The following is a 12,949-nucleotide window of genomic DNA, read 5'->3' as shown; positions in this document are numbered from 1 at the left end:
GATAAAAAGCAGTGACCAAAAGCCAGAGTATGTCTTGGTGTAGTGATAACTACCTTTTCCCATGCTGCACTCTTCCAAAACAGTAGCAGTCCCAGGATTACTCTTTCCAGAAACAGTACTGTAAAAACATCATTTTGTCCTTCCTCTCTCTGCTTGTGCACCTGCAGCACTCCGCTGCTAGCTCTTTGTTTCTAGTGCACTATTACTTTTAAGTGCTTCTGTCTGAATGGGTGTTACTTGCTTCTTCCCAGTTTTGATATCCATTCCACACATCTCAGTTCTGACTGAGGCAAATACTCAGGGTCTTTACTTGTAAGAGAGAAGTATAGATCAAGTGCTCAGGATTATTTTTTGGGGGTGGAGGAAGAAAAGATAGTTAAAGGAATTATAAAATCATAGTGAGTTCATTACTCTTCTTCTTAACAAGTGACTAATATTTAAAGAAAACTATGCACTTAATGAACTTCGCAGGCCTAGATTAGCAATACCAAATTATCATCCACCCTGCACAAGCAGATGCTGCACAGTGCTGAACATCAGGAGCTAGAGAATCTGTGGTGCTCCTTAGATGCTATTGCTCCAAATTCTCGGCTTTAATTCGAAGCATTACATTTCTAAATCTCAAGTCTTTGAAGAAAACCTGCAGATTATAAACATGGCAATTTTTACCCAAATGCGCAGAGAGCCTGAAACAATCATCTCGAGATGCATCATCTTCCCTTACCAATCCAAAACAGGTCACTAATCTTGTGCCTGAACTACTCTCTGTCATCCAGTCTGTAATCTTCTTTGTCACAGGAAATGTTTTTGTATTTTTTGTTTAAAGACCATGCCAAAGACACTGCTGATACTTAGCAAACACTGGGCAGCAATGATAGGAGAGAAAAAGGCTTCTTCACATCAATGTTACCGTTTTATGAAGTTAGCGAACAGTATGCGGTGTGAATAACCCTGTCTTCGAATTCTTGCTGTCTCCAGAATTCCAGTGTAACGCAGCTGAACCAACACTTTTTCTTTATCAAACTTGTTTGCCTGCCGGTCGTTGTTTGGCTTGATGCACCTGACAAAATGAGGCTGGCCGACGACCATTTTGGATAACAAATCCATCAGAGAATACTGCAAGAAAGTAAAATGATACCTGCCACCAGCATGTTCATAAAACTTGTATGTAGGTCCATGTATAGCTGAAATTTTATTTCATGTGACCAGAATCATGTCCAAATCCATTTAGATTTCAGTAAGCTAATACTTTAATGGTAGAAGAAGTAAATGACCCAACAACAATTCTAGATTTGATAAGATCTCTAATTTACTAGCATATATTACTTGAGAGAAACACTGATTCCAAATGGATGTACCAGATTCCACCCAGAACATTCTCACACACTGCCATAATGTCTAACATATGATAGAAACTCTCCTTACACTTATTTGCTTCTCTTGGAGCCTTGTTACGTAATCACAGCCCACTTTTTCTTTTTCCTGTTCCGTATTTGAAGATCCTTATTTACCCAGAGAGTAAACCATCTGTCTACAGATGGGAAGTGGAAGAGCAGCAAGCCAGTAAACACTGCCATCCCTTCATTAGACTGGAGGAAACTAAGCCCATTCCAAAAGATGGACTGCTTAAATTGCTCTGATCTAGCATGTCTTCTTCATTCTATAAGCTGGTGGTGATACTATAGCTGCCCTGCCAAGAAGAAACTTTTGAGGAGGGCAAAACCAGAAGTACACAAAATCACAATTCCAAAGTTGCACTCTTCCCACCTCACCAGGGTACCAGGCTAGCAGAGCGGATGCAGTTTGTAGCTCCCCATGCCAACTGAGGTGAATCTGGCTGTCAAAAACCTTGACTGGTGTTTTGCAAAATTGCTTCATGGGAGGATCTTATTAAAACACAAATGAAGAGGCTCATTCCTCAAGATTCAACCTGACTCAACAGAAAGAGGCAGCCAGGAGGTAATGCAGTTCAGCAGTAGGCTGGATACATGAAACTAGCGTAGGACGTCAAAAGCCATATGTTTCCTACTAAAATGTGCAATTCCATTCTGGAAGACGCTGTACCAGGCAGCAAAGTGCTTAATTAGCTTCATCACTAGTGTGCCCATTGAACACAAACAAGTAGGACACGCTAATGGATAATTTTTTTCCCCACTCAGTCTGATGTGGCAGATGCTTTTCTCAATCACCCATAGATTTCTGCATATAAGTAAACCAGTGGGGCTGAAGCTGAATCTTCATTGAAGAGCATTAGCTAGCAGGATCTGAGCAGAGGTTTCCACTACAGAAAATAATAACAGAAAAGTGTAAATATAATTAACTTATTTGCAGCCTCTGATGCTAGATGTGCTGGTAATGCAGTGAATCACAGACATTAAGTTTGAATGACGTTTAATAATCTTTTCCACCTAGAACTTTAAAACACCCATACAGCTTTGGACCACCATGATACCTGGGCTGAAATTATCATTTGCAGTCCATAAAGCCGTGCAACTTTATTTACTGAGCAGAGATCTTGTTCCTTACTGTTCTCTGTCATAGATGTAAATGAACTCTCACGGGTCATGAACATGACCTCAGCCATCTTTATGTTTTTGCTGGGAGAGATAACTAAATAACGGTTGGATATTCAGAGCTGAGCCCAAGTGAACCAACTCTGTGCACCACTTCGGAGGAAAGAATGCTCTTCACAGCTATTTTCTGTCGCAGGACCAGCAGCACAGCCAGTGCTTGGGAAGGTCAAGAGCACTGCTGAGGAGTCACAGGGATGGACTTGGGACAGCTTCTGTGCAGTGACCATCAAGATCGTTCTCTGGAGCTCCTGCTTCAAATTAACTTTGCCCTCTTGCTTCTTAAACTCTTCAAGAAATACTATACTACTAATGTCCAACCTCCCTTTATCTCCCTTGGTGGAAAAACAAGCAAGTGAAAGATTAATATTGATCATCATGACAGAAATGTGGCTGTATAATCAAGTACAATTAAAGATGAAACATCACTATCTCCTCTAGATATTTGTACTGCACAGACCACTGCACCATATATGTGGTCACAAACTCTAAATGGATAACTGTTGACTCTAAGTCAACAGGTGTATTTCAAAAGGTGAAAGAATAAACTTTCATTCTACTCTAGAAAAATTAATCAGAAGATCTGATATCTTACTCTAAAATAAGAAGCGACTGTCTGTGTTTTCATGCTGGTTGTCTCTCTTGGATGATGTCCGGTATCTCCTGCTTCATTCTATAAGGATGAAGAAAGAAAATGACACTTTTTTTTCTTTGTTGAGCCTGTAGTGTCCTTTCCAATGCTACAACAAAGCATCCCTCAGAGAACATCATTAATTAAAAAAAGTATTCTAAACAGGAAAAAGTTACAGCATGATCACTAGCACAAATCAATTACACCAGTACGTTACATTACTTTGCTACACAATACACAAACGTTCACACACAGAGAACACAGTTTGATAAAGGAGCATCTAAATAACTGCCACAAATAACCTGACAATGTCTGAAGGCCTGTCTGTTATTTCATCATCACTGTTATTTTGGTAGTTCTCTAAGGAACTCGACTATACTCCATACCAATATTTTAATTTCTCTTTTTGCTACAATACAGCTAGGAATTTTTTTTTTACCCTGAAGTTGTTATAAAACTACAGCCACAAAGAAGGGAAATGTTAGGTTTTTACCTCACGGAAGGAATATGAATTGCACAACACAAAGATATCCAGCTAAACAGAAAAGAAAATAGGAGAGGGAGAAAAACCAAGGAAGGGGTTACTTGCTTACTTTTAGTACCAATAACAGTATTGCCTTTCTAGTTTAAATTAAAGTTCAATGCAGAATCAGAAAATCAGTTTTCTTACCTTTGTATGACTGATTGATTTCCGGGGGGTCCACATTTGGTAACTGATTGTAGTTTTGCTTTTAGTGTGTGCCAGGTTACCTATGGGAAGATGAAAGAAAGCAACCTACCAAAATGCTTACATTTCATCTAAACTAAAAACTATGCTGAACCACCTTATTCATGCCCCCAGTGTAACCATATGATTATAAAGGGCGTTGACTTTTTTGGAGTATGTCCTCATTTCCCCTTTCACCCTTGAGATGGAACAAGCTCTGAAGAACTTGCATGAAGATGGAACATGGGCTGAATTCTCCTCCTTCAGCACTTACGTCACCTACTAGAGCAAAAAAATAAACAAACAGACTGCTGCAGAAGGTAAGAAAGATAGCTACATCTTAGAGCATCCATGTGGTTTTACCCTAAGGATGTTATTGTACTATACTAGTTCTAAGGCTACATATATATAAGTTAAAAAAAAAAAAGTGCTAGCACCCTTCTCTGGCTCTGAGGGCAAGCGACATGGCAAGTGTCTCAAGTCTATACAGCTAAACTCTATCCTGCACTACTCTTTTAACCTCCTGGCAAAAATAAGGTGGTATCTTTCCACAGAGCTTGTTGGAAACTGTCGCTGGCCTGTGATTTCTCTTGAAGTATGCCTGGGTATTTCTCTGAGACTGCTAGCTGTGATGGTGCAAAACTGTTCCAGGGAGGCATGCTAACAATTAATCAGAATGGACAATCCTGTGGGAGTGTTTCAGCTACTGTTCACTGGCCCTGTTTGGTTTACTAGCATCGACATAGTCTTAAGACTCTAACCTTGGTATTCTTAATCAAGTAATACCTTTATTATGATGAGTTGAAGGACTAGCTGCATTGGAGTGGTTTACACAGACACTGGTCTTCTAAAGAAATAATGAAAAGTCTGCTGAGCTTTCCATCATGTCACTCTATGTTGATAAACCCCAATGCAGCATGCATTGCTGCATGCTGCCGTTGCTTCTGCTAATAAGATAAGACCTCTGGAATCTCACTCTCCACTGGGAGAGCCTGTAATCTCTCTGTGCTCAGCTACTATCAGTAAGAGATGGATAAGAGTTGGATAAACAGCTGCAAATATACAGCATGTCAAGCTAATGCATCATGTATTACATGATGATATCAAGTACTAAAACCTCCCTTGGGCTTAGCTGCATATCACAGGGTGGGAAGGAAAGAGAGAAGATTACTCACACCTAACTTTTAGCTATCTGAAAGTGATGTGTCTACATGATCCCTGCTGTATTCAGTGGAGAAAGGCACCTTCAGAGGAGATTTATCCCATCCTAAGAGAAACACCTGATATAAGCAAGATGGGTTGGACTCTGGCTAAACCTCTATATTTCTACTGATTCTAGATGAATAACTTAGATCAAAAACCTAACTTTTGGTTGGCCATAGCTGGATGGTTTGGGTCAGTTTTGAAAGGCTACACTCAGTGTTTCATAATATTTAACAAGACAAAAAAACATCCTTCAGAGTTATCTTGCAAAACATTACATAAGACTTGGGATCAGCTCTTTGGACCATTTGGGCTCTGACTTTGGCTCTACAGAAATTATGGTTTAGTATCTTAGCAGATATCAAAAAATCAAAAAGTTCAGGCAAAGACATTGAGCTCAGTGTTCTCCCAGGAACACTGACTTAAAATAGACCTTCAGGATCAAATTTTGTATTCCACCATTTGTGACAATAGGAGCCTTGCCAAAACCTCAGTTACTGTAGGCTACGATAACACATTTTAGAGAAATTTCCATTAGGCTCTTCCAATTTAGCTTTGTTGTGAAGTACCTACTGTATGGCATCAATGCCATCACACAGGGTGTAATACAACACAATAGCAAACTGGTTGTTTGGAGGAGGCTTACCCATCATCCTAAAATGGTAGGACAGTAGGATATTGTACAGCAAAACAGTGGGACACTGTGCAAGGACCTAGTTCAACTAAGGTACAACTCAGGAGTAATTTCTGTAGAGCCAGTTACATTCCTCCACCCCAACTTATGAACTCCCTGAGGACGGGCTCACTGCTAGAACCCCATCAGTTACCTATTTTAAAGGACTAAAAGACTGAGGAAATTGAGGAGTGTCTTCCCACTCTTTGCAGCAGATGTTAGGAGCCCCAACCTTGGTTCTCTACTACTTTAGAGAAAAACTGCACTGAGACAAAACAGGCAATTTATATATGCCCTGTCCAAAAAAGGCCAGTGACTTACCTGATCCTTTCTGTTCAGTCCTCAACTCAAGAGATGCACTCCACTCCCTGTCTTGCTCCCCTACCCTGAAGAGAGGACCCTGAAAGAAGCCTCTACCACTTCCTTGGCACTTGACCAGACCAATCCCTCCCCTGCAGCTTGAGATGGCTGGGGCTTCATTCTGTATAGTTTCTAGGGTTGGAAAGTTAAGCCACAAAGTGTATAATGTCATCAACAAATGGTCACATGAAACCTAGCAGTGGTCATCACGAAGGCTAGAGAAGAAGAAGATTACCACAATAGCAATACCTGTTTTTGTAAGAGGATGGGTTACCAACTGCCGCGTCAGATTATTTTCAGATGATCGCAGTAGCAGCACAATATCAGCTGGCAGAGTATCTCTATTTTTGGCTAGGAATCCACTTGCATTATATAGAACCTGTTTAAAATGAGCATTTATGCAGCTTCTGGGCTTTTGAAAAGTAATTATAAATTTAAGCACTCTGCCATGTGGGTTTTAATATATCAAGATACACAAATAGTTTTCCAGCCATCAGGCTCACTCTTGCTTACAGTCTTTCTTTTGATCACTGAAAGTTCTAACTTTTCAATACTGAGAACAATTATGATGCAGATCACAGGAAGCAAATCCATAATTCCAAAGTAGCTTGAGACATTTATTTTCCCTAATGCAGATATGTTAATATTAGTTAATTATTAGCCAGTGTAGATTTATCACTAGGACAAGTGTATCATAGTCCTCCTTTACACCAGTACATGTGTAAATGCACAATTAAAAATGCACTTGATTTCAACCATATCACACAGAATTACCCATATGACTATAAAATCTTTCTGTTCCATTCATATCATGATGTACTGGATCCAGGACTTACCACTCTTCCTAGAAATCTCTATATTAATTGTAGGGGAAGCTTGCAAAATCACAAACTGCATACTGGCAATTGTAATCTCTCTAAAAATTCCAGGAATGGTGTACCTAACTCAAAATGTAACTCCAGGTATGGATGCATGCTGTAAAGGACCCACAAGAAAATCTGTCCTGTGAAGAAGGGTAGAAGATACTTGCATATTTAATTTAGAAAAAAACCCCACAAAACAAGCCAGTAACAGTCTTAAATTACAAAAAAGGCTTGGAAAGGAAGGGGGAATAAATTGTTCTCCAGTTCCACAGTAAAGAGGACTAAGAGTAATGAACTTACATCACAGCAATGGAGATGTAAGTTAGACAGTAGGAGAAACTTCCCAATGAAAAAGCTTGTTGAACACTGGAAAGGGCTGATGGGGCACTAGTGGAATCCCCATCTTCAGTGGATGGTATCAGGAATAGTACAGGGGGAGCTGGCACTCTGCTCCTCAGCAGTGAGATATGCTGTGCTGATGAAGTGTAATTCAGGTGGAGCTGAGGTTCTGAGGAGTTACTGCAGGTCTTTTGTACCTGGCTGTCTTCTGCAAGGAGCAAGCTATCTTCCATCAGCTCATGGGCAGTATGTTGCCTCTTTCCAGGCCAGTTGCTTCAGCACTGCACAGACTCAACACAGTTTCCTATGTGAGAGCGCAATGTCCACTCCATACTGTTTCAAAAAGCTCAGAAGGAGGTGGGAGCTCCTGCTTTCAGAAGGCAAGGTTCAGGTGACCACTGTCATCTTGCTGCAGTGCATCAGCAACTCCTGAGTTTGAAAGGCATGTGCACCATGTCATGAAGGAGGGCAAGACGCTGTTCATCAAATGAAGCAGAAAGCAGGGCCTGCACTACCTGTCTTGTTGATGATAAAGTACACAACTAAGTAAGGCTGATGAGGTGTAGGAGCTAGTAGAAAGAATGGAGCTGGATCCTGATTCGAAGCAGAGGGAACAAGCACAGCACAGGACTTGGAGGAGCTAAGGGCAAGAGCACTGAGTTGCATTACATAATGATTATGTTTTGGTTCTTCTATAATACAGTCAGTTCATTTACCTGGTGACATTTAAGAAAAATACACTCCTGCTATCGCTGTTTTTTATGAAGGAAAATAACTTTTCAATTTACGTTTGATGTGTAAGGCACTGCCAACATTTCCACGTCAGGCCTGAATAGAAGAAGGTTGACAACCAATCCAGCTGTCCTGTTTTATTTCCTTCCAGCCCTACCATTCCATAATCCCCAACTAGTATCATTAGGTCTCTTACCTTTCCTGCATAATGATAAATCCCAAAGGTTAGATCTACTCTTTTGGGTCTCCAAAAATATTTTGACTTCAAATTATCTTCAAATTTTTCTGAAAGGAAACACATAACTTATCTTACCGGAGTTACTGTACAATAATTGTCTTCCAAAGCTGTATCCCTCTAAGGATATTGCTTGACTTCTGAGACAATGCAGAGGCACAAAACAGGCTCTGATGTTTTTAAGGACAAAGATATCATAATGGTCTTGTAACAAAAGGCACTGGATAGAGAATATGGGAGCTCTTGGATCAGTTACTTCATACCACTTTTTTTCTGTGACCTCAGAAAATCACCTGCCTTTCTAAGTTTTTGATCTTAATATATGAAACAATGTAGTAATTCTTCCTAAGGATTCTTTGTGGAATTGTGAGGAAACATTTACCAATTGATGGAGGGCCTCTGTACTGTAGACTAAAAAGTATGAGGACAGAAAGACAACAAGCTCATATAATGCTTTAGCATGGGCTTTGTTACTGGATGTTATTAAGTTTTGTGACTGGGTTTTGGTTAAAATGCTCATTGGACACTTTGCACATTCCAAAATGAGTAAAACAAGTGGTTATCTGCACAGCAAGCCCACTGAAATAACTAAATCAACTGTAACTGCAACTACTCAGCAGCACTGAGATAGTCAGGATCTGAATTACAACCTATTTAGGTGTTTTAATTTCAGAATAGAAAAAAACAGGTAGCATAATTTGCTGAAAGGCACTGAGGCAGGTTTGCAGCCATTACCCTTAAAAAGTACTAAAATTCTTTTTCAGATACGGCTCATCAAAAATCTTAGAGCTGAACATGAGTCAACTTTGAAAACAGTGTAATTGACATAGGAACCTAGAGTTTTAACTCAGTTTGATCTTTATCTTTCAAGCCTTGCAGCTAAAAATTCCTGAAGGCAGAAGAATTCAAAAGCTGGATCAGCAGTTTAGGTTCATTTGTACTCTTGATATTTCTCTATCAACTTCAAAGACACATCCATCCCTGCATGCATGCCTCCCTCAAACATACCATTACATTGGAATGTGGGTTCACTAAATAATAAGTAGCATATAGCCTAAAACGGACATGCCAAACAGAAATGTAACAGGGAGGCACCCTGCAAAACTGTGAAATAAATCATATACTTACCTACAAGTGTCTGATCTGTTGCTTGTGGAAATCGACTTTCCTCATCCAGCAGGGACAATAAACCCATTGGTTTCTGCAGAAACATATCTAAGAGGGGCCTGTTGTCCTCATATTCTATAACTCTTGCATCAACACCTTCGTATAGGTATTCATTCTGTAACAAGCAACAGAAGGCATGTTTTGTCTGTGTATATAGAACCATTTCAGAAAATAATTCACAAACTGTCAATTGTAGCAAATTAAAGCTACATTGAAAAAGTATGCCCCGGGGCTAAAGACATAAAGGTTTTGCAGGAACAAATGTCAGTTGGGATGTATCACACTGTTAGGCTATAGATTTTAATTTGCCTTTGGATATGTATGTGCTTCCTACGGCATATTTGGTAAAGTAAGACACTTTCCAGGAATATGCAAAAATTAAAGAAATGGAGTTGAAGAAGATACAGTGTGTGCAGATGGAGACCTCAGTGTCTATTTACTTCCCTCATCTGCAATGTAAAAAATATTTCTTAATCATTTAGAGCTACACTTATATTCCAGTTCATTGCTCCGATCTACGTGATGTACAGTGGCTGAGATTTACAAAAGTGACTACAGATTAGAGGCCTCACTTGTTTGATCCCCCCCCTCAAACACCTGGAAAAGTTCTTATGCGGAAAAGAATGGTGCACACACTTTCTAATAATTAAAGAATGGTGTACATACTTCCTAAAAATTAAATAAATTGTCTCAGGTTGGCCTCTACAACATTTTCACTCCTTTTAAGGAACTAGGGAAAGGTATTCAGCAAGATTAAAAAACAATAGAAAAGTTGGTAGGGTTTTCTTTTTTTCCACTCCTGAAGACTGCAAATATCTTTGGATTCCTACCAGACTGAGAAAAACCTGATAACAAATGCGGCGTCCACACTGTGTTGCAATGGTTTTATATTGAAAATAATTTAAGATATAGCTGAAGAATACAAGAATTACTTTCTTTAATCCTTCAGCAAGGCAGAGGACAGCTGTAGATTTACCAAGAGAAGGATGCTCAAGGGACTGCCACCCCTCCCTTATTTTCTCCTGCATTACGTAATGCAATAGCAGTTATCCACTGCACAGTGCTCCGACATATACCAGGGCTGCCTTCAGTCCTGTGCATGCTATACTCTGAAACACATAATTAAGTCTTTTGATCTACTTTAAATATCATCCCTTTTCCAAAGGATAGGACTTTATAGAATTGTATTAATGTATGGTGTTAACATCATAGTTGTGCTAACCTGAATTCATTGTGTCATAAACATGAATGATGGCTATTATTAATGAGTTCAAAGACCTCTAATCCTGAAAGACCTCTCCTTATGTGTCATTCACTTGAGTGTGAATGAGTGAAGAGGGCACTATGTTGAGCGTTTCAAAACGGAGTTAACTGCCATATACAACAGAAAAGCACATGTTATTAGACTTCACACCTCTTAATCTCTAAGCCAGAGAGAAACAGCAAAATTAATAAAATCAATAACACTGCCCTGGAAATACAGGCCCAGATAAATAAGTCCGCTGATCCATTTGAGAGAGAACACAGAATATATACCTAAACCCTTCCAGTGTCCATATTGATCTAATTTCCCAGGACACTCTTCACTCTAAGGATAGGTTATGGCTCAGTTTATATGCCCGTACAAGGGTGTAAGCAGTAAGAATCTCTCCTACAGCCCCATGAGGGCTCCTCATCATGACACATAACATTAACTTCATTCATGTCTCCCCTGCAGCAGTGGATAGGTGAAGTTTTGTTTTGTATTTTAATCAATGACCTGAGTACCAGGACAAGACAGGAGAGTATTAAATGTATCACTGATAAAGGCAAAAAGTTAATTATATACTTGTAGGAGCTAGTGGCAGGAAGGGAATGAGTCTATGTTATCTCCTACCAGAGTAGAGGCAGCTTAACCGAGGGCTACGGCTGTACCGACATGCAGATGTTATGTTCATGAAAACAGCTGTTACTGCTTAGGATTATCAAGTGTACACTTATCAAGGGGGAAAAGGGAAGAGATTGCTCAGAATGAATCTGTCAGAGAAGTGTGTTTCTGTGACGCTTGCACATCCTCAAACAAGCTCTCACAGACAACCTATCTAATGATTAAGCTTTTCCAACTACAATTGCTTGTGAGAGAGGCTGGTTTAGAGAGCTGATAAAAGACTTATCCTCAAAACTGAGAGGAGGTCTGTAATAGCTGTACTACTACACCATAACAGCAACATCTGCTCCCCTCCCTGCCTGGCCAGTGTGCAGTGTCTGACCTCCAAGCCTGCAGTGTACGTGACCGTTTGGTCTTTTTTGTCTGCACCTCGATGACTGAATGAGTGCCAGTGCTGATGGTTTTGGTAACGCTGCCGCTTGCCCAGTAGGATATGGAAGCAGTTCACTCCATCACTTCCCATGGGCTCCTGGAGGACGGCTGATAACCAAGTCTTCCAGGCACCAGTGTGACAGATGGCTCAGAAATAAGATACCATATTACATTTCCTTATGCAATGCTGGTCTTCAAGCATATGATTAGGATACAAGCAGCAAGGATAAAAGCCTTAACGATGCACATCATAAAACTGTAATGAAATAGATCTTATTTGAATTAATAAGCTGAATCAGCTACAGGATTCTGTAATCCCCCACGATGTTTTATGACAAGAAAGCTCCTTAAAATAGCAGCTGCTCATCGAAATTCTAAAGCATAATCCAACAAAGTATTCCTGTGGATAGGATGTCAAAAGGAATGACTGAGTTACACTAATACTTGGGCTCCTATCTCATCTCAGTATTGCATGGTATCTTTTCTGTGATCAAAACTAGGTAATATTAGCTTATGTAACCTGGTTTCACTTACTAACAAAAAAAAAATTAAATGCATTAGGAAACGGTCTTATGTTTAATAAAAAAAAAGTAATGGCATTTTGTCAAGAAGATGGTATGATGACACTTTGGTTTAAATGGAAACACTGGAGACTTATTCAGGATGAACCTTTTCCAGCTTAAAGTAGATTAAATTGTCATATGAATGTAAAATAAACATTGCATATATCTAATGCAAAAAGTAGCATCCTTCCAACTGACAGTAAACTTGCCACTTTCCAAAATGTTTTAAGTATTTGACATTACACCTTTTAGTCTTTACAGAAGAATCACAAATGCTAAAGAAATGGGAAGGTTGTCTTGCTGGACAATGTTACCTGCAGATCGTGGAGCTGACAGGATTAACTTACATCAGTACCTTACATGTAAGGGAAACACCTTGATGGACAGGACTGAAGGAGCAAAAGTTGTGCTTTGCTTAATATTAACTTAAAAAACCTTGTGCCAGCATTCATTCCACTTACTTAACTACAAACACATAAAAGAAGTTACTAAGTTGAGAGCTCACATTTCCTCCCCAGTCAGTGGATACAGAGATGTTATCTACTGACTGTTTTGATTCTAAACTATCTTTATCTTGAACTATACTCCCTGCTTCAGCCTTTCTGTTA

At 39.6% G+C, this 12,949-nt stretch overlaps 1 protein-coding gene across 1 annotated transcript in view; it reads right to left on the bottom strand.

Moving 5' to 3' along the window:
* The window catches only part of MYO3A (myosin IIIA), a gene marked incomplete at both ends in the record, with an annotated part of 82,365 nt that overhangs the window by 19,841 nt on the left and 49,575 nt on the right, over window positions 1-12,949 (bottom strand). Inside the window, 6 exons of the mRNA XM_010294327.1 lie at window positions 911-1,116; window positions 3,166-3,243; window positions 3,872-3,951; window positions 6,393-6,522; window positions 8,274-8,362; window positions 9,441-9,594. Of these exons, the coding sequence (XP_010292629.1) occupies window positions 911-1,116; window positions 3,166-3,243; window positions 3,872-3,951; window positions 6,393-6,522; window positions 8,274-8,362; window positions 9,441-9,594 (737 nt within the window). The remainder of the gene's footprint in view (window positions 1-910; window positions 1,117-3,165; window positions 3,244-3,871; window positions 3,952-6,392; window positions 6,523-8,273; window positions 8,363-9,440; window positions 9,595-12,949) is intronic.

This window comes from Phaethon lepturus, unplaced genomic scaffold (assembly GCF_000687285.1).
Source record: "Phaethon lepturus isolate BGI_N335 unplaced genomic scaffold, ASM68728v1 scaffold6059, whole genome shotgun sequence".
NCBI lineage: Eukaryota > Metazoa > Chordata > Aves > Phaethontiformes > Phaethontidae > Phaethon > Phaethon lepturus.
Note: the sequence above shows the minus strand (reverse complement) of the source record. Positions and strands in the feature narration are given on the sequence as shown.